This window comes from Dryobates pubescens, chromosome 15 (assembly GCF_014839835.1).
Source record: "Dryobates pubescens isolate bDryPub1 chromosome 15, bDryPub1.pri, whole genome shotgun sequence".
NCBI lineage: Eukaryota > Metazoa > Chordata > Aves > Piciformes > Picidae > Dryobates > Dryobates pubescens.
In genome coordinates, this window is record NC_071626.1 from 2,095,823 (window position 1) to 2,120,203 (window position 24,381).

A 24,381-nucleotide genomic window follows, 5' to 3' on the forward strand; every position below is an offset into this window, starting at 1 on the left:
AGGCACAGCTCCTTCAGTGCTTTCTCGCAAGGTTGAGGCTCTTTTCCACAGCTGACAGGGAAAATGATGTCTGCACTCCCTCTGCTGGCTCTGCTAGAAGAGCTTTCTCCTGAGCTCTCCTTTGCTGAGTGGCATCTCCTCCCCACATCCCTGGTGCAATGCAGAGCTGAGGGCAGTTTCATGCAGGCCAGAGGGATTTTCCTGAAAATTGGGTCAACAAATAGTTACTGAAAGCTAATCAGGTGTCTCAGATGCTATCTTCTGCTCTGATGGTAAACACTGGTGTTGTGTAGACCTTTGTAATTGTAGTCTGCTCTGGCTTTGTGTATCAGTGATGGGCTGGGGCTATCCAAATGAAGATACCAAATACTTGTACATCTAGACATACATCTGAGCCCTCTTTTCCTAGCTGTTGTGTGCCATGTGTTTGATCATAGAAGGGGTTGGGTTGGAAAGGACCTTAAAGATCATCATTCCAACCTCCCCCATGCTATAGGAAGGGACACTTTCCACTAGAGCAGGCTGCTCAAGACCATAGCTCTGAGGTCTCCTCCTCAACTCTCTCAGCCTGCCCTTGTAGGAGAGGTTCTCCAGCCTTCTCCTCAGGGTGTATCTGAGCAAGAGCACCACAGCTTTGCAATGTGGACAGCCAGGTTTGTGGTTGTAAAGTCCAAGGATGGTTTTTAGCTCCTCATGCCTGCAAGGTGTGTTTCCTGGAAGGCACAGTTCTTTTTTCCAGACATCTGCTTGTAAAGTGCATGACTGTCGAACTCTTTGGACTGGTGAGACTGTTGTGCAAACCTGGTTGAAGAATTTGGTGCAGCCAGGCACTCTGTGGTTCCTTCAGTTGGATTTCTCTCTAGGATTCTCTCTGGCTGTCTGCAGATGCCTTTAGAGTGGGGACTGCTTGGCTGTATAGGAAAAGGCAGCTCCTACAAAGTTTAGAATACGCCTTCTCACACCAAGTGTGGTTCCCCTACCAAAATGGCCTTCTGCAGTTTTTGCCTTTGGGTTATTGGAGTCTGAAGCCTTGAAGTTCAACCCTATGACCTAGGCATGCCCCACTGAGGATCAGAAGGTAGAGGTTTGTTGCTGTGTTCAAGAAGTTTTGCTCAGGAACTTTGGTTCTGATGTCCAGAGTTGTGTTTTAATGAAGTTGATGTGAGTTGGCAACTAAACCAAAACTTGCAGACTTCACTGGGATCAGTTTTGGGCCCCTTGCTCCAGGAAGGACATTGAGGTGCTGGAGTGCGTCCAGAGAGCAGCAGCTTAGCTGATGAAGGGCTTTATAGACACATGGAATCAAGCATGTTGGAGAAGACCCTTGAGATCAGGTTGCCCAGGGAGGTGTTTGGAGCCCTGTCCCTGGAGATATTCAAGGTGAGGCTCAACAGGGCTCTGGGCAACCTGATCTGGTTGAGGATGTCCCTGCTGACTGCAGAGGGGTTGGACTGGATGAGCTTTGGAGGTCCCTTCCAGCCCAGACCATTCTGTGATTCTATGATCATCAAGTCCAACCATTAACCCTGCTCTGTGAGGAATGGCCAGGGGAGCTGGGGTTGTTTAGACTGGAGAAGAGGAGGTTGAGGGGAGACCTCATTACCCTCTAGAACTACTTCAAAGGAGGTTGGAGCCAGGTGAGGGTCACTCTCTTCTCACCTGCAACAAGTGACAGTACAAAAGGAAATGGCCTCAAGTTGTGCCAGGGGAGGTTCAGGTTGGATGTTAGGAAACATTTCTTCCCAGCAAAGGTTCTCAGGCAGTCCCAGGCTGCCCAGGGAGGTGGTGGAGTCTCCGTCTCTGGAGGGATTTCAAAGCTGCATGGATGTGGTGCTGAGGGCTGTGGCTTCGTGGCAGTGGCTCAGCAGCAGCGCTGGGGTTGTGAGCAAGGGGTTGGACTCGAGCATCTCCAAGGTCTCTTCCCAGATCAACAGTTCTATGGCCATACAGTGTATCTTAGTACCCTGCCTTGAACCTTAGAATAGAACCAGAATTGCTTTGGTCAGAGAAGACCTCTAAGGTCATCAAGTCCAACCATCAACCCAGCACCACCGTGGCCCTTATTGAAACCATGTCCCCAAGTGCCATGGCCACACATTCTCCAGGGACACAGAATCCTAGCACCTCAGTCTGCTAAGAGAAAACCAGCTGGGAATTCTTAGTGCACAGGGACAGGCTTCCATTTCCTAGGCAAGCCTAACATAGCTTAGAAACCTCCCAAGTCAAGGAGCCAGAGATTCCTACTCTTAAAATAGCTTAAAAAAGACTAAAGGAGCTTAAACTAGCTTGGTTTAGGCCCTCTTCAAGCGACTTATGTATACTTGAAAAACACTGGCTCAGGGAAAAACACTTTCTGACAGCTGATGGCATATTTAATAACAATTGCTCAACAAGGAGGCAGTGTTTTAGTAGGTACCTGCTTTTTTTGAGGTTTAAGGAGGAAAACTGCCTCAAAAAACCCAAGCTGTTTAGTCTTAATTATGTGAATAAGGCATCATGTCTCAAACTGGATTGTAGTTTTGACAGGCAGCTCTGTGACTGCCTACAGCTGTTTGTTCCTTCACACTTAGTTTGGTTCTGGAGTCTGACCCTGCACTATGTGATCACATTGAGTTCCTTTAATTAGCCAATTACTCTAAACTGTGCTTAAATACCTCCAATGTAAAATGTTCCACCACTCCACTCTCCCCCAAACCAGCCACCACTCTCATTTCATGCTGCTCTTGTTTAGACAGGATGGTGTCAAACAGGAGTGGCTGCATGTGGAAGTCTGACTGCTGCCATGGGGTTGTAGCACACCCAGAATCAACTTAATAGGTTCAGAGAATGGTCTGGGTTGGAAGGGACCTTAAAAATCATCTACTTCCATCCCCCCTGCCATGGGCAGGGACCCCTCCCACCAGCCCAGGCTGCTCAAGGCCTCATCCAACCTGGCCTTGAACACCTCCAGGGAGGGCACAGCCACAAGCTCCCTGGGCAACCTCTGACCACCCTCACTAGGAAGAATTTCTTCCTAAAGCCCAGTCTAAATCTACCCTGCTCTAGTTTAAAACCACACCCCCAGTTTAAATCTACCTTCTCCCAGCTTAAAGCCCCATCCCCTCATCCCACCAGGTTGTTCATGTTATCTTGTGCTTCGTGGTGCTGTCTCTCTCTTGTTTCATGATCCTCTGATGTTCTGCTCAGTCAGTTGCCACCGGTGGTGAAACAGTCATTTCCCTGAGGTTAGAGGAAGCTCTCTACTTCTCTACTTTTCCTTACATGTTTGTTGCAGCCCTGTACTGGGCACTGGTGAGGCTGCTCCTCAAATACTGGGTGCAGTTTTGGGCTCCTTGCTCTCAGGAAGGACATTGAGGGGCTGGAGGAGGTCCAGAGAAGGGCAACAAAGCTGGGGAAGGGGCTGGAGAGCAGGGCTGGGGAGGAGCAGCTGAGGGAGCTGGGGATGTTCAGCCTGCAGTAGAGGAGGCTGGGGGGAGACCTCGTTGCTCTTTACAGCTCCCTGAAAGGAGGTTGCAGTGAGCTGGGGCTTGGTCTCTTCTGGTGCTAGGAGGAGAGGAAATGGCCTGAAGCTGTGCCAGTGGAGGGTTGTGCTGGAGATGAGGCAAAATGTCTTTGCTGCAAGAGTGGTCAGGGACTGGCACAGGCTGCCCAGGGAGGTGGTGGAGTCCCCATCCCTGGAGGGGTTCAACAAATGTGTGGCCATGGCACTTGGGGCCATGGTTTAGTGGCCATGGTGGGGCTGGATTGGTGGTTGGACTCTATGATCTTGGAGCTTCTTTTCCAGCCAAAGCAATTCTGTGGTTCTAAGTGACCAATTTCAATCCACTTGCTAAGCTGTAGAGTTTATTCACCTCGGAGTGATTGCAACTGGGGATTTCTATTTGTGTGTTTCTGTTTGGGTGTTTGGATTTTTGTGTTTAGATTTAGATAGTTCTATTTCTGTGTTTGGATTTCACATGCTCCCAGCTCTGTGAGCACAAGGAACATGTTTTTGGGTGCCTACAGCTCAGTGAGCATAAGGAATCTTTTGTGGTGGTGTGGCTGTAGAGTAGCAAGAAAGAAACCAACCCCAAGCCCCGGACAACCACCAGTTGAAACTCACCCGGAATGAATTTTTGCTGCTGTAATAGCAAGGAGCCAGTCATATGCAGAGTGACTTTGTGGAAGTAATTAGGCTTAATCTCATTAGGCAGAAATATTTCCTAATAGTTTTAAGCCTAATTTTAACTTTCTCTCAAGGTTTCCTGAATGCAAAACCAGAATCAGGTCAGGAGGAGCTTTTGCTCTTCGCCTGCAGGCTCCTGGCTCTGCAGAGCTTTTGTCAGCCCTGGTGTCAGGAAGCATGGGCAGAAGCACATTGCTCTACTTCAGTTGCTATTAATATGGAAAAAGGCTTTTCTGGAAGAAAACCAGGGCAGTATGCAAATCAGGAGGAGCTGTTAAATGTCTGGTGCTGGCTGAGGAATTGCACTTAATTCAACTTAAATGTTTTAATTTAAGCAAGTGCAGCGTGTTCTCGGTGGTTTGGGTGCTAAGAACTCCTGAAGTTTGCTTGGAGGAGCTTCAGAACAACAGAAATAAATCCCATTAATGCTCTTTGCTGTCTGATGAGATGGCAAGGGAAGGAAATCATTGCTCAAATTGACTGAAGCAATTGCAGTGCTGTGCCAGTCTCGGCAGCGGTGTGGCCAGCGGGGCCGCAGCAGCCTGCGCTTGGCACTGCTGAGCCCACAGTCCTGGGGTCACTTTTGGGCTCCTCACTCCAAGAAGGACATTGAGGTGCTGGAGTGTGTCCAAAGAGAGGAAATAAAGCTGGTGAGGGGTCTGGGGAACAGGGCTGGGGAGGAGCAGATGAGGAACCTGGGGGTGTTTAGTGTGGAGAAGAGGAGGCTGAGAGGAGACCTCACTGCTCTTTACAGCTCCCTGAATGATTGCAGTGAGTGGGGCTTGGTCTCTTCTCCCTAGTCTTAGGTGATAGAAGGAGAGGAAATGGCCTGAGATTGTGCCAGGGGAGGCTTAGGTTGGAGAGGAGGAAAAATTTCTTTGAACAGGCTGCTCAGGGAGGTGGTGGAGTCCCCATCCCTGGAAGGTGTTCAAGAAACCTGTGGCCATGGCACTTGGGGATAGGATTTGATGGCCATGGTGGGGTTGGGTTGAAGGTTGGACTCTATCCCAGGGTTCTTTTCCAAGCAAAACAGCTCTATGATTCTATGAGGGAGCTGACACACACAGTAAATACATCTTAGGTGCTGGAACATGTTAGAAACAGTGAGAATTGGGACAGTTATGTCTAGAGGTTTGGTGGTTTCTTTTCCTTGGATTATAGTCTTTGCTTGGAATCACCTGGTAGGATTATAAGCAAATTCAGCCTTTTTGGTTTCATTTACGGTGTCATCACAGAGCAAAAAGTAGGTGAGACTTGTAAAAGGAAGTGCTGAGAAGGAAGCCTTGAGGCTTGTGGGTGGAGAAGCTGTCTGGGTGTTTGTCAGAGCTGTGGGCTGCAGGAGACCCTTCCAGGCATTGTGCTGGTCATGGATATCTGGGCTGTGTAACTCCCGTGGCCTGACAACTGGAATGTGGGGACAGCTTGTGTCAGAGCAGCCTCTTGGTATGGAGATCTGTCTGCTCTTCATTGAGCTAATTAGATTAAACCAAGGCTTTCCTGAGATAATCACTTGGCAAGCCTTTTCCTATCTTACAGCAACCAGCTTTAGGGTGTTGGTGAAGGTCAAACGCTAGCTCCAGCTGGATGCTGGAGATGTGGATGCAGAGGGTGCAAGCAGATGGCTAAGTTAAATCAAAGGACACAGGATGTGTAATTGTTGGAGCTGCAGCTCTCCAGGTAGGAGTTTGCTCAAGTGCTTTGAGATTTCATTTTCTTACTATTAAAATGCAAAAATGCTTTCCCCCTGGGCTGCTGAAGGAAGTGTTACATGCAAACTCAGTAATTGGGAAGGCTTGCCTGGGGGTCTGAGGGGTGCTGAGTCCTGTGCTTCTAAGCAGTAGCAGTTCTGCCTCTCTTAAACTCTGCTGCTGGATTGTCAGTGTGTGGCCACCACCAGCTACCACTTCAAGGTAGCCTTAATTTTAACATTTGGCAAGAGCTTGTGGTGGTTGGACAAGAGGCAGTAGATTGAAGCTGCAGGAGGGGACATCTAGACTGGAGATTAGGAAGAAATTCTTTCCAGTGAGAGTGGTCAGACACTGGCACAGGTTGCCCAGGGAGGCTGTGGATGCATCCTCCCTGGAGGTGTTCAAGGCCAGGCTGGATGAGGCCTTGAGCAGCCTGGGCTGGTGGGAGGTGTCCCTGCCCATGGCAGGGGGTTGGAGCTGGATGAGCTTTAAGGTCCCCTCCAACTCAACCCATTGTATGAATCCTTCAATTTGGACACTAGAATAACTTTAAGCAATGTTGTGTGGCTGGTTTGGGGGCTTGCTGGCTGGTTTGGGGGCTTGCTGGCTGGTTTGGGGGCTTGCTGGCTGGTTTGGGGGCTTGCTAGCTGGTTTGGGGCTTGGCACCTGCCTCAACTTTGAGATTTTAGCAAACAGGAAGTTTTAGGTGAGCTGCTTTTAACTCTCATGCTTCAGAGCTTGTGGTGCTCAAAAAAAAGGATAGATCTCACATGGCCTCTGCAAGAATGGAGTTGAACTGGAACACTGGACTCCAGAAGAAAATGTTTCCCCCTGAGAAGTGTCAGCCATCTCCCAGGGGAAGTGGTGGATTCCCCTACACTGGGCAGTTTTAAGACTCAGCTTCACAGGGTGCTGGGATGTCTCATTTCAACTCCACTCTCACCTAGAAAGGTCAGACCAGATGATCCTTGGGGTCCCTTCCAACCTGGCATTCTATGATGACACTGTTCAAACCAAAACGTTCCACTAGTTGAAGAGATAAATCTTATTAGATGGTAGCTTAGGAAGAGGCTTTATGCTGAGATCCTCAAACACATCACTGCTTGTAGTTGCATTATGCATCAGCACTGGGTTGCAAAAGGAGACAGTTGGAGCTTGCTCTAACAGGAAGCCATTCAGTGTTGCAGGTTTTGACATCAAAACTGCATTCAGGGTGTTTCTTCAATGTGTTGAGAGACTCTCCTGTAGGAATTGGCTGATGATCAAGAGCTGGGGATGTTCAGCTTGGAGAAAGGTCTTTTCCAACCTGGTTAATTCTATTCTATTCTAAAAGGTTCCAGGGAGACCTAAGAGTAGCCTTCCAGTACCTGAAGGGGGCTGCAAAAAAGCTGGGGAGGGACTTCTTGCAAGGGCCTGTAGTAATAGGACAAGGGGGATGGGCTGAAGCTAGAAGAGGGCAAATTTAGGCTGGAGATGAGGAACAAATTTTTTCCAGTGAAGGTGGTGAGACACTGGAACAGGTTGCCCAGGGAGGCTGTGGCTGCCTCCTCCCTGGAGCTGTTGAAGGCCAGGTTGGATGAGGCTTTGAGCAACCTGGGCTGGTGGGAGGTGTGCCTGCCCATGGCAAGGTGGTTGGAACTGGATGAGGTTTAATATCCTTTCCAGCCCAACCCATTCTGTGATTTCTATGAAGACAAGTTCTGCCCTGGCCCTGGTGTTCAGTCTGCAAGCCTTTCCCTGCCAAGTGAGCAGTGACTGGAGCTGGAGCTTTTCCTGCCTTCGTGGCGCTACTTGAATTTTGGGCCTCGAGTGCAGGCTTGAACAGAGCTCTTTCTTAATTAAAATTGAAACAAGTTTGATGTAATTAGTTGTGGGGCATTCTGCTTGATCTATTTCTGTCTCATTAGCAGCTGCAGCAGCATCTCCATAGCTGTGTAAACTCATTTGTCTGATCTGCTCCTTGCTCTGCTGTCACAGCTTGTGATCAGATGCCGGTTGATAAATTGTCCTAGGCTGCTAGTTGGCCACCAGCTTTTGGCCATTGGATGAAGATGTGATGTGGCTTGAAAGAGCACTCTTCAGTACATGATTCACACCAGTCATAGGAGGAGCTTCTGGAGAGGGAGTCCAACTCCCTTACCAGGAGCACAGCCAGGCAAGTTTTGAATGCCTGCAGAGATGGAGACTCCACCACCTCTCTGGGACAGCCTGCTCCAGTGCTCTGCCACCTCTGAATCAAAGTTTAGGTGGAGCTTCTGGTGTTCAAGTTTGTGCCCATTTCCCCTTGTCAGGTGGTGGTGATGGGGGGTGGTCTTCAGGGTCTTTGACCTTCAGTAGCTGTCTTCAGTGTAGCAGCAGCTATGGCAGGGTGCTTACAATGGTAGATTGACTCTAGATGAAACTGTTTGTGGCTAGAGATTGTTTCCAGAGGCTTTCCTGCAACCAAGGGCCTTAAAGTCCTGGTAGTGAGATGCTTATACCTGGCCCTCAGTGTAGGCAAGGTGGTTTAGCCAAACAGTCTTCCAGCCAGAAATCTTCTTTGCTGTTTGTCTTTCTCCTCATAAAGCAATGCAGGCAGTGGTAACTGTTAGCCTTAGCTGGGCATATGATACCTGAGGGTCTTGTTGACCTGGAAGTGTCAGAGTTATTGTTCACCTCAGCCTGGCAGTCATAGTGTTTCATGGAGGAATATATTGTTACTTGTGGCTCACTGTGCCCTATTGTGTCCACAAAGCTGGCTTAGATGAGCAGGCTTCTGTGTTCAGGTCTTTAAAGAGGCATGAAGAGTTTGTGTGCTCATGGTGTTGTTCTGGAGATCCATCTCTGCATGTAGGCTGTGTCAGCCCACCAGGAATTAAGTGCCTGTGGAGGGTCAGAATCCTGTGGGTAGATGCTAATTGCTCAGCGACAGAGCCCTGGTAATCAGAGGGATGAGCTGCTCTTGGTCTCTCTGTCCCTTCTGTGGGAAGGTGATCCCCTTTGTCCAAGGAATTGCTGTGGGAGGTTAGTGTTGGGGTGGAATGGAGTGGATGAAGGGGGGGGGATAATGCTGTTCAGGCATGAAAATTGCAGGAGACCTGGAAGCTGCCTGGAGTTAGACTCCTACTTACCAGTACCAAAGTGCTTCCCGCGTGGGCTGCCGGTGTTGAGGGTTGAGATGTGCAGGCTTTTCTTCATGGGGACACAGAAAAGTTTGCTCCTCTCAAGCTCTGAGGTGAAAGCTGTGGTTGGAGAGTTGGGGTGTCTAACTTGAGCACATTCCTGCCCCCAGTGCCAGCAGTGGTGGGTGCTCCAAAGTCCCTTTCTGGGGAGCCAGATCTGCTTCCAGGTGTTTGGAAAGGTTTCCTCTTGATGATGTGGGAATCGTGTGGGAATGCCAAGCAAAATGCAAGAGTTGAAGGCAGCAGTGCAAGGTTGGGGTGGGAAACATCCATTTTATGCCTTCACTGCTTGCCAGCTGAATGCAAGGCAAGCTTGCAAAGTGGTCCTTAAGCAGAAAGTTGTTCTGTAACCACAGAAGCTTTGGGTTGGAAGGGGCCATAAGGATCATCCAGTTCTAATCCACACCTTCCCTAGACCAGCTTGCTCAAGGTCCTGTCCAGTCTGGCCTTGAACACCTCCAGAGAGGGGGCATCCACAGGGCAACCTGTACCAGTATCTCCTCACCCTCACTGGAAACAATTTCTTCTTAACCTCCAGCCTAAATCTTCCCTCGTCCAGCTTCAATTCGTTGCCCCTTATCCTATCACTCCCAGCCCTTGTAAAAGGTCCTTCCCCAGCTCTCCTGTAGCCCCCTTCAGGCACTGGCAGGCTGCTCTAAGGCCTCCCTGGAGCCTTCTCTTCTCCATGCTGAATAGCCCCAGCTCTCCCAGCCTGTCCCCATAGGAGAGTTTCTCCAGCCCTCTGATCATCCTCATGGCCTCCTCTCAGCCCACTCCAGCAGCCCCGTGTCCTCCTCGTGTTGGGAGCCCCAGAACTGGACTCAGTGCTTCAGGTGGGGTCTCACTGGAGCAGGGCAGAGTGGGAAGAGCAGTCTGAAGAGCAGGGTTGCCCTCCAGTGTATTTCAGCAGAGCTGTGATGTAACTGAATGTCTCTCTTCTTTCCCTAGCCTGTACATGCCATTGGGCTTGGGGAACAGAGCGCGCCATGGGACAGCCTCCAAGATCCCTCTCCAGACGGGTTCTCTTGCTTGGGTGACGTGTCTGCTCTCCTGACTGTCTTCATACTCAAAGGGATTTACTTTCCTGTTGGAAATATTTGAAGTTTGAAACCCTGTTCCCTGCTGGAAACTGCCTCTGCTGAAGGCTGCAGGCACCATGGGTGACATGGCGAACAACTCGATCGCCTACAGCGGCGTGAAAAATGCTGTGAAGGAAAGTAACCATGGAGACTTTGGAGTTACTCTTGCAGAGCTCCGTTCCCTGATGGAACTCCGAGCTGCAGATGCTCTGCATAAAATCCAGGAGTGCTATGGAGATGTTCATGGCATCTGCACCAAGTTGAAAACCTCACCCAATGAAGGTAAGGCCATTGCAATGCTGCCCCTGAGGAAACTTCCTTCTAGGAGAAGCCTTAGCCAACTGCTTTGATTATTGCAGAATCAGAGAAGGGTAAGGGTTGGGAGGGACCCCAAAAGATCATCCAGAGCAGGGTCCCTTAGAGTAGGTCACACAGGAGCACAGCCAGGCGGGTTTGGAATGTCTCAGAGAAGCAGGCTCCACAACCTCTCTGGGCTGCCTCCTCCAGGGTGCTCTCACCCTCACAGTGAGAAAGTTTTTCCCTCTGTTCATGTGGAAGGTCCTCTGCTCCAGCTTGCACCCATTGCCCCTTGTCCTGTCACTGGATACCACTGAGCAGAGCCTGGCTCCGTGCTCCTGACGCAGCCCTTCACATCTTTATCAACACAAACGAGGTCAGCCCTCAGGCTCCTCTTCTGCAGAGCTAAACTACTTACTTTGGGTAGAACAAACCTTCCAAAACCATTTCAGTGAATAAAACACTCTTCCTCTTTTAAGGCAGAGGTATTGAATAGTCATAGATAAGCATGGCTTTTTGTCAGCCTGGTGTAACTGCAGGTGAGATGCTGGATGGACAAGTGGTGAAGTTACCCTCTGAGCACAGCTCATTGCCACAAGCACCCAGACGTGAAAGAGCAAAGCAAGAGAGAGATGTTTCCTTTGCTGTGAAAATGTCACATCATGCTGTTGTAGAACACCAGGTTTTCATAGCATTAATAATCAATTATTAATGCTTGTGTCTTGCCAGCTGGTTCTTGTGTTCCCTCATGCAACCATTTATCAAGCCAGTGACCTCTGTTTTCAGTTTGGGCTGCAGTGGATTCTGAAGAGGAGCTGGTGGTCACATGTATGGTAGTTCTGTAGGGATGAGCTCTGGAGAAGAATCATCAAGTCTGTATCAGATGACTCTCAGTGTAGCTTTAGGCACTTAAGAGGTATTGTCTCTGCCAGGAGAAGGTTTGAAAAGGGGTCACACAATCTTGCTCTCTGCAAATAAGCATCTTTAAAGAAGTCAAGGGAGACTTGATGGCATTCTGTGAAGATGATTTTGCTCTCTGGAGTTGTTACTCCAAGACAGACTGTAGAGATGTGAAGAAGGAAATAAATATCAAGTCTCTTTCCTGAGAGCTTTCCATAAGATCTCCTTAAGATCCAGCCCTCCCTTACTCATCTTTTCCAATGTGAATCATACAATTGTCAGGGTTGGAAGGGACCTCCAGGATCAGCCAGCTCCAACCCCCCTGCCATGGGCATGGACACCTCACACTACAGCAGGTTGCCCAGAGCCACATCCAGCCTGGCCTTGAACACCTCCAGGGATGAAGCTTCCACCACCTCCCTGGGCCAGTCTCTCACCACCCTCATGGGGAACATCTTCTTCCTAACATCCAATCTGGATCTACCCATTTCTAGGTTTTTTCCATTCCCCTTAGTCCTATCATTAAGTGAAAGCTCTGAGTTTTGACTTGTGAAAGAAATGCAAATCCTGTAAATTAATGATTTGGGTTGGAAGGGACCTTAAAGATCAGCCAGTTCCAACCCCCCTGCCATGGGCAGGGACCCCTCCCACCAGCCCAGGTTGCTCAAGGCCTCATCCAGCCTGGCCTTGAGCACCTCCAGGGAGAGGGAGAGGCATGATGTGCAAGGGCATTTATGCATTTTTATCTAACTCACTCTTCATGTGAAGTCCTGCTACTGGTAATGATTGAGAAGTCCCAAACCCCATTTTTTTGTCACTGGTAGTGGCTCAGCACTGAAGCACTCACAGAGCTTTTAATCAATGTGGTGTGGTGCTGGTGACAGTAAAGCCACCTGCTGTCTTAATCCTGGAGAGCTGATGCTTTCTGTTCTTCAGAAACACTGTGGAAAGGTTTGCCCCCTTGGACCAGGAGCAGCCTACTAATACAGAATACAGAATTAGCCAGGCTGGAAATGACCTCAGAGATCATCCAGTCCAACCTATCCCCCAACACCATCTCAGCAACTAAACCATGGCACCAAGGGCCTCATCCAGGCTCTTCCTAAACACCTCCAGGGATGGTGACTCCACCACCTCCCTGGGCAGCACATTCTATCACTCTATGAAGAGCTTCTTCCTAACATCCAGCCTGAACCTCCCCTGGCACAGCTTGAGACTGTGTCCTCTTGTTCTGTTGGTGGTTGCCTGGGAGAAGAGACCCACCCCCACCTGGCTACAACCTCCCTTCAGGGAGTTGTAGAGAGCAAGAAGGTCTCCCCTGAGCCTCGTTTTGTCCAGGCTAAGCAACCCCAGCTCCCTCAGCCTCTCCTCCCAGGGCTGTGCTCCAGACCCCTCCCCAGCTTTGTTGCCCTTCTCTGGACACCCTCCAGCAAAAGGTCTCTAAGGTCTCTTTGGGTACACCTACATTTAGCATGGGTTTGGCTTGATCTGCTTTTGCAGCCAGCCTCCTGATTTCCAGACTGCTGAAAGTATTTCAGTACATGAACTGGGTTCCTCTTATCATGGAATGGTTTGGGTTGGAAGGGACCTTAAAGCTGACCTAGTTCCAACCCCCCTGCCGTGGGCAGGGACACCTCCCACTAGAGCAGGGTGCTCAAGGCCCTGTCCAACCTGGCCTTGTCCCAGTCTGGAAGCAGCCAGCTCTCATGCCTCAGTGTGGGAGCTGCCAGTGAGCAGGAGTCTGAAGAACCAATTTTTACAACATGAGGAATGCAAACTTCTGCTCCTCAGCATCAATGGAGTTGTAAAGTTGAGTGCCTGCCAGTGAAGCATAGCTGTGTGCAGGCAGTGGAACATCCCTTGGGTAGGAGCAGCAGGCTCTGGTTACCAGCTTGACCTGCTCCAGAGAATTGAAAGGCAGTTTCCTTTCTCAGTGAAAAAGGCTGTTGTTGCAGTGTTTCACAATTAGGACCTGAAGTGAGAGCTGGATCATCTTTTACAGCAATCTGCAAGGTTTGAAGCCCATTGTTTCTGCAGGGCAGCTGGGTGCATGATTGTAAGAGGACCACAGTGCACCCAAGCTGCAGGGTCCACCTCATGCCACAGAATCATCAAATGGTAGGGGTTGGAAGGGACCTCTCATCGAGCCCAGCTCACCTGCCAAAGCAGGAGCACCTGGGACAGGCCACACAGGAGCACAGCCAGATGAGTCTTGGAAGTTTCCATAGAGGCAGACTCCACAACTTCCCTGGGCAGCCTGCTCCACAGCTCCAGCACCCTCACAGCAAAGAAGGTTTTCCTCATGGTGAGGTGGAACTTGCTCAGTTCCAGTTTGTGTCCACTGCCCCTTGTCCCATCATAGGATGCCAGTGAAAGGAGTCTGCCCCCTTCTTCTTGCCAGCCACCCTTCACATATTCATACACATCAATAAGATCAGGACTCAGCCTTTGGTTTCCCATGCTAGACACCTCCAGGTTCTTCACTCTTCCCTCATCACACAGATGTTCCACAGATCATCCTTGCAGCCTCTCTTGGACTCTCTCCGGTAGCTCCCTGTCCCTCTTCTGGGAGCCCATACTCCAGATGTGGTCTCACCAGGGCAGAGGGGCAGGAGAATCTCCCTTGACCTGCTGGCCACACTCTTCTGAATTCACCCCAGGATACCACTGGGCTTGGCCATGAGGGCACATTGCTGTCCCATGGATGTCCCTTAACGTGACAAGCAGGTTAACACATGGCAATGAGTATCAGTGAACTGAAACTAGGAGCAGATAGATGGCAGATCCATCCTGCCCTTCTGGCTGGGATCAAGGCCTTTCCCTTCCCAAAGGATTTGACACTTAGCTGTCCTGTCCTGCAATCACTAACTTGGTAACAGGGCACCATCTTCTCTTTGAAGTATGAGAGCAGCTCAAAACCACACAGCAAAGCCTCCCCAGTCCAACATCATTAGCTCAGAAAAGCTTAAGCATCATAGAGTCAAAGAATAGTTTGGTTTGGGAGGGGCCTTCAAGATCATCCAGTTCCGAGCCCCTGCCATGGGCAAGGACACCTCCCACTAGCCCAGGCTGCTCAAGGCCTCTTCTAACATGGTCTTGAAGATCTCCAAAGAGGGGGCATCCACAACCTCCCTGGGCAACCTGTTCCAGTGTGAAGTTCTTGGTTTATGAGGAGAGGCAGCTGCAGTGGTTGCTGTTCTCCCTGGTTCATTACCATAGGTGTGTGCAATGCCTTTAGCACTGAGCAGTGAAAAAACCTAGTCCTGAGAAAACTGTTGGCTTTAAGCAGGTGGTGGTCATAACTTTAAGGATTCTAAGTGGTGGAAGTATCCTGACTTCTGCTCTGAATGTGGCTGGACTGTTGTGCTTTGGAAAATGAGCTTAGAAACATAGAATGGTTTGGGTTGGAATGGACCTTGAAGATCATCTAGTTCCAACCCCCTGCTGTGGGCATAGACATCTGCTACTAGAGCAGGTTGCTCAAGGTTCCAGCCAGCCAGCATTTAAACACTTGTCAGGTTTGGAGCCTCCACAGCTTCTCTGGGCAACTTTTCCCAGTGCTTCAATTTAAGTTCTGATTGGCAAATTGGGCAGCCAGACACTTGAAGTAAACAGGAAGTGTACTTAGAGAAGCCCTTGAGTGAATGACCTTGCCCTGAAGGTACTTACTTACTGTTCCTTTATTTGGAAGGTCTTGCCTAACTCTTGAAGCATGCAGAGCCTTCTAGCAAGGCTCCTCACTCTTGCTCCTTGGTGTTCCTGAAGTACAAGAGTTCAGAGAGAGAAGCACAGAATGGTAGGGGTTGGAAGAGACCTACAGAGATTATTTGCTCCAACCCTCCTGCCAAAGCAGGATCACCTAGGGCAGGTCACACAAGAACAGAGAATCATAGACTCAGCCAGGTTGGAAGAGACCTGCAGGACCATCCAGTCCAACCAACGTGTCCAGGCAGGCTTTGAATGACTCTAGAGAAGAAGATTCCACCAGCTCTCCAGGCAGCCTGTTCCAGTGCTCTGCCATCCTCAAAGTCAATAAATCACTTCTCATGATTAGATGGAACTTCCTATGTTCAACTTCATGCTCCTTACCTCTTGTCCTGTAACTGGGGACCACTGAGAAGAGTCTGGCCACACCTTCCTCACACCCACCCCTTAGATATTTGTAAGCATTAATCATTATTAATAATTAACTAGTAAGCATTCATATGAAGGCACTCTGAAAGAAATATGCCATATGAGAAAGAAGGTGGGGTAGAAAACCGTGGTGAGAGAGGCTTCAGAGTGATGAATATGAGCTGTGTGTGACAGGAGATGCAGTCAAAGCTTCAGGAGGGCAAACAGCTGCTGTCCAGATGGAAGCAGCATCAAGTGGCTGCCTCTCTCCACTGAATCACAGAAGGTGTTGGGTTGGAAGGGACCTTTAAAGGCCAGCTAGTGCAACCCCCCTCAGCCAGCAGGGACACCTGCAGCTGGAACAGGTTGCTCAGAGCCCCAAACAACCTGACCTGCAGTGGTTCCAGGGATGGGGCATCCACTACCTCTCTGAGTAACCTGGACCAGGGTCTCATCATCGTCTGCAACAAAAAAATGATGCCTGGAGAGCTTCAGCAGTTCTCTAGTATTTTACATCATAAAAGAGACACAAGTCTTGGTATCATTTCTGTTAGCAGTTCTCTTAAGATGTTTCATCACAAGTGCTACCTCAGTTGTAGGACCCCAAGATGTTATCTCTGCATACAGAATCCCAACGGTGGGAGCCAGAGCTGGCTTCACGGGCTGTGGGCCCTGCCAAAGCTGGGTGGTGCTGCTCAAGTCTCCACAGTGTCACAGTATCACCAAGGTTGGAAGAGACCTCAAAGATCATCAAGTCCAAGCTGTCACCACAGACCCCATGAGTAGACCATGGCACCAAGTGCCACATCCAATCCCCTCTTGAACACCTCCAGGGACGGTGACTCCACCACCTCCCTGGGCAGCACATTCCAATGACGAACGACTCTCAGTGAAGAACTTTCTCCTCACCTCGAGCCTAAACCTCCCCTGGTGCAGCTTGAGACTGTGTAGTAGTAACTCTACTAATGGTTTTGTCTTGCTGACTTGTTTACCTTGTCCAAAGCTGTGTCTGTTACCATTTTAGACTCACAGAATGGTTTAGGTAGGAAGAGGCCTTAAAGATCATCCAGTTCCACCCCCCTGCCATGGGCAGGGACACCTCCCACTAGAGCAAACCTTATCCAACACCTCCAGGTGGAGGACATCCACAGCCTCCCTGGGCAACCTGTGCCAGAATCTCACCACTCTCATACTGAAGAGCTTCTTCCAGTGCTTCCCCACCCTCACTGGAAAGAATTTCTTCCTCATCTCCAGTCTAAATCTGCCCTCTCATGCTTCACAGATAACAAAGCCCAGGAGTAGTTGCTTACTCTCTTGCTGCCATGTTAAGTGCAAAGCAGGCAGACCATGAGCTCATTTTGCCCTGGCAAAGTATGGGTATATAAAAATCAATCTGTTTTTCTCTAGAGACTGTGACTTAAGGCTAATATTTCATGTCACTCTATTGAAGCTGTGGCCTTTCAGTGTTGTTAACTCAAATCTGGAGCAGGACTTGGATGCTGTGAGTGGGGAAGCATCACTCGTGCGGCGGGGACGGGATGCACATTGCTGTCGACTAACTGTGTCTTATTATTGCCTAGGTTTAAGTGGAAACCCAGCAGATATAGAAAGGAGAGAAGCAGTTTTTGGGAAGAACTTTATACCTCCTAAAAAGCCAAAAACATTTCTTCAGTTAGTATGGGAAGCACTACAGGATGTTACACTAATTATCTTAGAAATCGCTGCCGTAGTGTCCTTGGGCCTTTCTTTTTACCAGCCTCCAGGAGGAAATGAATCATGTAAGTAAACTCCCAAGTAGGTCTCTACCTGTGTTACTCTACCACTGACCTGCCTGCTCCAGCATAAAGCTGAGGGGAGGGCAGTAGGGCAGTGGGAAAGCAGCTTATTGGGAGGGCACTGCTGAAATGGCAGCTTGTGGAAGGGGCAAGGGGAGGATTTCCCTGCTCGGGAGCTGCTATCATTCTGACCAAAATAATGCTGCAGGTAAAGGAGCAAGGGCATGGCTTGGAGCCAGTCATCTTTCTGGGCTTGGATCTTTTTTTTTGAGGTGTTTTTTTGGGGTTGGTTTGGGGGTTTTGTTACTATTGTGGGGGTTTTGGTAGTTTGGTTTTTTGCTCTGTGTTTTTATTTCTGTCTGTGTGGGTGTTTGAGCATGAGGTGTTTTGGGTGGTGGTTTGGACTTCTGTTTGTGTTCTCATTTGGCTTATCTGTTGGTGGGGGGTTTTGGCTATTTTTTTATGGTGGGTTTGGTTTCTTTTGGTGGTGGTTTGGGGTTTTTTGGTTGGCTGTTTTGGGTGGGCTTCTTTGGTTTGGATTGGGGTTTGGTTTTTGTTGGGGTGGGGGTTTTTTGATGGATTTTTTGTTGTTCTGGTTGGGGGTTGGGAGTTTTTGGATTGGGAGGTGTTGGGGTGTTTCTGGGTACTTTCTGATTGAGGGTTGGGGGTATTTGGGGGTTATTTGATTGCTTTGGGGGTTGTTTGGCTGATTGGGTTGCTTTGGGGTTTGCTTGGGTTGCTTTGGGGTTTGCTTGGGTTGCTTTGGGTTTCTCAGGGTTTATTTGGTTGGGTTGCTTTTGGGGTTTGGTTGGGTTTCTCAGGGTTTAATTGTTTGAGCTTCTTGGGGTTGGTTGGGTTGCTTTGGGGTTTGTTTGGGTTTCTTTGGGGTTTGGGTTTCTTGGTTTATTTGGGTTGCTTTGGGGTTACTTTGGGGTTTGGTTGGGTTTCTCAGGGTTTATTTGTTTGAGTTGCTTTGGGGTTGGTTGGGTTGCTTTGGGGTTGGTTGGGTTTCTCAGGGTTTCTTTGAGTTGCTTTGGGGTTTGGTTGGGTTTCTCAGGGTTTATTTGGTTGAGCTTCTTGGGGTTGGTTGGGTTGCTTGGGTTTCTTTGGGTTTCTTTGGGGTTTGGGTTTCTTGGTTTATTTGGGTTGCTTTGGGGTTTGGTTGGGTTTCTCAGGGTTTATTTGGTGGGGTTGGTTGGGTTGCTTTGGGGTTGGCTGGGTTTCTCAGGGTTTATTTGGTTGAGCTTCTTGTGGTTGGTTGGGTTGCTTTGGGGTTTGGTTGGGTTTCTGAGGGTTTATTTGACTTGCTTTGGGGTTGGTTGGGTTGCTTTGGGGGTGCTTTGGGATTTGGTTGGGTTTCTCAGGGTTTATTTGTTGGGGTTGCTTTGGGGTTGGTTGGGTTGCTTTGGGGTTGGTTGGGTTGCTTTGGGGTTGCTTTGGGGTTGGTTGGGTTGCTTTGGGGTTGCTTTGGGGGTTGGTGGTTTTTTGGACTTTTTCTTATGTGATTTTTTTGTTGTTGTTGCTGGTGGGGTTTTTTGTTCCCTTTTTTGTTTGTTTTGGGTTTGGGGGGGGGGTTTGTTTTGCCTCAAGTACTTCAGCACTTTGTAATTTGTGGTCATGTGCTTCCTTGGGGGAGTCAGCAAGTCTTCGCTCTTCCTTGATCTGCAATATGACACTGGTGGCTTTCTAATTTAAGAAATGAAGCTATCTTTGTGCTTTGCAAGTGGAAAATGAAAGGATCTGGCCTTCACTGGACTGGATTTTTGCAATGGTTAGCTGTCTAAGATAAAATTCAAGTGTTGAAAAGGCAAAAAAACAAAAGGTGGTTGCTTCGTTGTCTAGGCTGGCATTTTGATGCCATCATTTAACAAGGTGGTAGGGCCAGGTGACTTCCTCTAACAACTCAGATGAGCAGGGATGTAGATTTTTAGGTGGTGTAAATTCACTTTCCTGGAGGTCCCATTCTTGACTGACTTCAATGTGAAACGTGTTGCTTTGCAGCTTTGAAATGCTTTAATTCACCGCCCAAAACAAATGTGAAGTGCACTGCTTTGCAGCTTTAAAATGCATTAATTCACAGCTGAAAAACAAATGTGAAATGCACTGCTTTGCAGCTTTGAAATGTGCTAACTGACAGAATGCTTTAGCAAGGAAATGCTCAGCAGCTGTTGGTAGCTCCTTCTGGTTTTCTCTGCTCGAAATGCCGCTGCCTGAACTCCTCTCCAATCTGAACCCTGTTTCCTACAGTGTGTGGATCAGTAAATGTTGGTGAAGAAGAGGAGGAATCTGAAGCAGGTTGGATTGAAGGAGCAGCCATCCTCCTGTCTGTGGTTTGTGTGGTGTTGGTAACAGCTTTCAATGACTGGAGCAAAGAGAAGCAGTTCCGGGGGTTGCAGAGCCGTATCGAGCAAGAGCAGAAGTTCACAGTCATCAGAGGCGGCCAAGTCATTCAGATTCCAGTAGCTGACATCATTGTTGGAGATATTGCACAAGTGAAATATGGTAAACACACTTAGAAAAAACAATTAACTTGAACTTTCTTGGCTTTTTAAAACCAAAGCAATAAAAGGAACTGCACTCACCAGCCCCAGTGGTCTCTCCTAGGTGATCTCTTGCCGGCGGATGGAGTCCTCATCCAAGGGAACGACCTCAAAATTGATGAGAGCTCACTGACTGGAGAATCTGATCATGTGAAGAAATCTCTGGACAGAGACCCTATGCTGCTGTCAGGTGTGTGGGATATTTGGTGCTTCTTGAAGTGGTTTGTTTCAAAGGGTAAATGGCTAGGTTGAAATTTTGAGCTTTGGATGGGATGAGATAGAATGGAATAGAATAGAATGGAATAGAATAGAATTAACCAGGTTGGAAAAGACCTTCAAGACCATCAAGTCCAACCTATCACCCAACACCATCTAATCAACTAACCCATGACACCAAGTGCCTCATCCAGGCTCTTCCTAAACACCTCCAAGGATGGTGACTCCACCACCTCCCTGGGCAGCACATCCCAATGACCAATCTCTCTTGCTGGGAAGAGCTTCTTCCTCACCTCCAGCCTAAACTTTCCCTGCAGCAGCTTCAGACTCTGTCCTCTTGTTCTGGTGCTGGGTTCCTGGGAGAAGAGACCAACCCCCACCTGGCTACAACCTCCCTTCAGGGAGTTGGAGAGAGCAAGAAGGTCTCCCCTGAGCCTCATTTTGTCCAGGCTAAGCAACCCCAGCTCCCTCAGCCTCTCCTCCCAGGGCTGTGCTCCAGACCCCTCCCCAGCTTTGTTGCCCTTCTCTGGACACCTTCCAGCACCTCAACATCTTTAAACTGAGAAAAAATCTGGTTGGGTTTTTTTTTGAGGACCTCTTCTAGGCTGACTCCTGAAAGTATCCCAAGCCAGTACAACTAGCATAAAACTTTGTCAAAGTGAGCAGCCTCTTAAAACTGCCAAACATCCTCTGTGGGTGATGGTGGTTTTAATCTCCAGGTGGTAGTTTGTGCTTCCCTAGAGGCTTTAATGGCCTGGTGGTGTTTATACATCTTAATGGTTTCATCAGTGTGAAGCTGAAGAACTCATTTCCTCTGTGCTCTGATCAAGTCTCAGTGGAAAACCTGCTTCAATCTTTCAGGTACACATGTGATGGAAGGCTCTGGAAGAATGGTGGTTACTGCTGTAGGTGTCAACTCTCAGACTGGGATCATCTTTACCTTACTTGGGGCTGGAGGAGATGAAGAGGAGAAGGAGAAGGAAAAAGAGAAGAAGGACAAGAAAAGTAGGTGAAACCTTGAATCCCTGGGGGGGAGGAGGGGGAAGGATGAACTGAATGTTACTGGGTAAAAACAGATGCCTGTCATCTGGAGCAAAAAACCTCTTCTTCTAACATAGGTTTCACAGGAGAAAGGAACAGCTCAGGTGCAGGAGCTTGAGGGTGCAGCACTGTTGAAAAGTTCTGTCATGCAGGTGTTTAATCACACTTCAGATCTCACTGATCAATTAGAAGTTGGAAAGTTTACAACTCCTAGCATGGATAAATTATTAAACTGCCATCTTGGGTAACTTCAAAGGAGATTTATATCTGATGGCAAGTACTTGTGTATGGCAAAGAGACCATCAGCAAGAACTCAAACCTAATAACTGCCTGTGTCTGCTCTGGGCAGAAGATGTCCTATACAGGGAGTTCTTCACTGGCACTTGAAGGGAAAAAGCTTGTCTCACAGGGTGGTGGGGTTTGGAAGGGACCTCTGGAGATCATTGAGTCCACCCCCCCTGCCAGAGCAGGATCACCTCGAGGTGGTCACAGAGGAATGCAGCCTCTGTGCTCTGCATTTAAGTCACAGGAATTAGCACAAGAAGAACTGGAAGCTCAAAATGAGTTTCACTTTCGAGCTTGGTGTAGTCAAGGGCAAAAATCGACCTGCAGCACTTCCAGGGATTACTGTGGAGCAGTTGCCATCCTTTGCTCTTTCCTTGACAGAGGAAGGAGAAGGAAGTAAGCAAGCAGAGTGCCAGCTGCTGCAGGAGATGTGGAGCAGCTTTCACATTTCTTATTCCACAAAGACTTTGTATCCTGGAGGCTTGTGGGGCTTTTTGTCTCTCAGGATAGACAATTTCTTCCTTCAGTTAGGTGCTTGATAACATTCTCCTTGATAAAACTCAGGTTAAACTAAATTAGCTGCTCTGGGAATGTTAAGGAGATTAAGGTGGCTATTTTTGGTTGGCTTGGTTCAGAGTGAAAGCAAATGTGTGCACAAGGAGTTAGAAGTAACTCAGGTGTGGAGCTTTGCTCTTGTAAGAGCAAAAGGGGAGCTAGGAAAGAACAAATACTAAATTAGGAGGCAATGATGAGCTCTTAAGAGATGTGAAGTGCCCTCTTTGGCAGAAGGTGAACATCATGTTTGGTTTGGTTTGAGTCTTTTTTTTCCCCCCCTCAGTGTCTGATTTCTACACATCAGATGTCCCCCAGGAATCCTTAGCAGAAATCTGATGTGTAGAAGAGTGACCAGGCCTGCAGTAATCATGTAGTGGAGCTATTAAATACCATGCCAGACAGGCTGCTTAATAATTGGATTTTATTCTGAGTGCTCTTGTACACTTCAGTCCACAAAACCTCAAGCCAGAATTAAGGACTTGCCACTGAGGCTGGAAAAGTTCTGGGCTTCGTTCCTGATTTTGTAGATTCATGGAATGGTTCAGGTTGGAAAGGATCTTGAAGATCATCCAGTTCCAACCTCTCTGCCATGGGCAGGGACACCTTCCACTTGACCAAACTGCTCAAGGCCCCATCCAGCCTGGCCTTGAACACCTCCAAAGAGAGGGCAACCACAACCTCCCTGGGCAACCTGTTCCAGTGTCTCACCATCCTCACTGGAAAGAATTTCTTCCTCATCTCCAGTCTGTCTCCCCTCTTTCAGCTTCAATCCATGCCCCCCTTGTCAAAAGTCCCTCCCAAGATGTCTTGCAGGCCTCTTCAGGTACCGGCATGCTGCTGGGAATGCTGCTGTAAGGTCTCCTTGATGCCTTCTCTAGACTGAACAGCCCCAACTCTTTCAGCCTGTCCCTCTGTGGAGGGTGCTCCAGCCCTTTGATGATCTTTGTGGCCTCCTCTGGACTTGCTCCAGCAGTTCCATGTCTTTCTGCTGCTGGGGACACCAGAACTGGATGCAGTGCTCCAGGTGGGGCCTCAGCAGAGCAGAGGGGCAGAATTAATGTGTTTGCATTTCAGGATGTTGCAAATAGAATAGAATTAACCAGGTTGGAAAAGAGCTTTGAGATCATCCAGTCCAACCTATCACCCAACACTATCTAATCAACTCAACCATGGCACCAAGGGCCTCATCCAGGCTCTTCCTAAACACCTCCGGTGATGGTGACTCCACCACTTCCCTGGGCAGCACATTCCAATCTCTCTTGCTGGGAAGAACTTCCTAACATCCAGCCTAACCCTCCCCTGGCACAGCTTGAGACTGTGTCCTCTTGTTCTGGTGCTGGGTGCCTGGGAGAAGAGACCAACCCCCATCTGGCTACAACCTCCCTTCAGGGAGTTGGAGAGAGCAAGGTGGTCTCCCCTGAGCCTTCTCTTCTGCAGGCTAAGCTATAACCCTTGCTTCCTCTGCTTGGGTGTCAAGTTTGTGACTTGCCAAGGTGGAATCTAAAGCTTTGTGGCTGCACAGAGCCAGGGAGCAACTTGAACACTTCTCTTAGCGGTGTAACGTTGGTGTGCTGCCAACAGATTATGTTGCTGCTTGCGTAAATAGGGTTAGCACAGACCCAGTAATCCAGGGCTGCTCTTCCATTAAGCTTTGGGCTGGAGGCAGAAATATTTTCTACTACAGAAGCTCCTGCAGTGTGGGACACAAAAAAGCACTGATTCTGGAGGGAGATCCTGCAGTTCATTCACAGGAGTAGTCAGCTGCAGCTCACAGTAACACAGAGTGGTAGGGGTTGGAAGGCAACTGTGGAGTCCAGACCCCCAAAGCAGGGTCACATAGGTGTCCATAGGCAGGTCACACAGGAAAATGTCTAAGTGGGTCTTGAAAATCTCCAGGGATGGGGACTCCACCACCTCCCTGGGCAGCTTGTTCCATCCCCTGACCACTCTTGCAGCAAAGAAATTACTCCTCCTCTCCAACTTAACCCTCCCCTGGCACAACGTTAGGTCACTTCCTCTCCTATCACCTGAGACTAGGGAGAAGACCCCAAACCCTCACCTCACTGCAACCTCCTCTCAGGGAGCTGTAGAGAGCAATGAGGTCTCCCCTCAGCCTCTCTTCTCCACACTGAACACCCCCAGCTCCCTCAGCTGCTCCTCCCCAGCCCTCTTCTCCAGACCCTTCCTCAGCTTCGTTGCCCTTCTCTGGACACTCTCCAGCCCCAGAGGTGTGCTTTATGCCTCAGAATGAACCCTGAGATGAAGTCTGGAGAGGCAGTTCAGCACACAGCTTGTTTCTCTCTCTGACAGGTAAAAAGCAAGATGGAGCTGTTGAAAATCGGAACAAAGGTAAGAGGAAGATTCTCTGCTCTTTATTTATCCTTTCAAGTCTCTGTTTCCTGAGAGTGTCTGTGAGGAATGCAGAGCTCCCTAGGACAAGGCATGGGGAACATTGAAATCCTCAGTGCTCATGCTAAAGATGGCAGGAGTGAGTCAACCCCAGACTAGCAGTTAAATGAACCTGGCAGTCTCTGTAGCCAGGTACTGCAGAAGTAAATGTTAAAAG

At 48.9% G+C, this 24,381-nt stretch overlaps 1 protein-coding gene across 1 annotated transcript in view; it reads left to right on the forward strand.

Moving 5' to 3' along the window:
- Positions 1-24,381, forward strand: part of ATP2B1 (ATPase plasma membrane Ca2+ transporting 1) — a 78,357-nt gene that overhangs the window by 16,157 nt on the left and 37,819 nt on the right. The window contains exons 2-7 of the mRNA XM_054167979.1: positions 9,963-10,375; positions 16,984-17,181; positions 19,426-19,680; positions 19,783-19,908; positions 20,796-20,939; positions 24,126-24,164. Coding sequence (XP_054023954.1) covers positions 10,171-10,375; positions 16,984-17,181; positions 19,426-19,680; positions 19,783-19,908; positions 20,796-20,939; positions 24,126-24,164 — 967 coding nt within the window. The 5' untranslated portion in view covers positions 9,963-10,170. The remainder of the gene's footprint in view (positions 1-9,962; positions 10,376-16,983; positions 17,182-19,425; positions 19,681-19,782; positions 19,909-20,795; positions 20,940-24,125; positions 24,165-24,381) is intronic.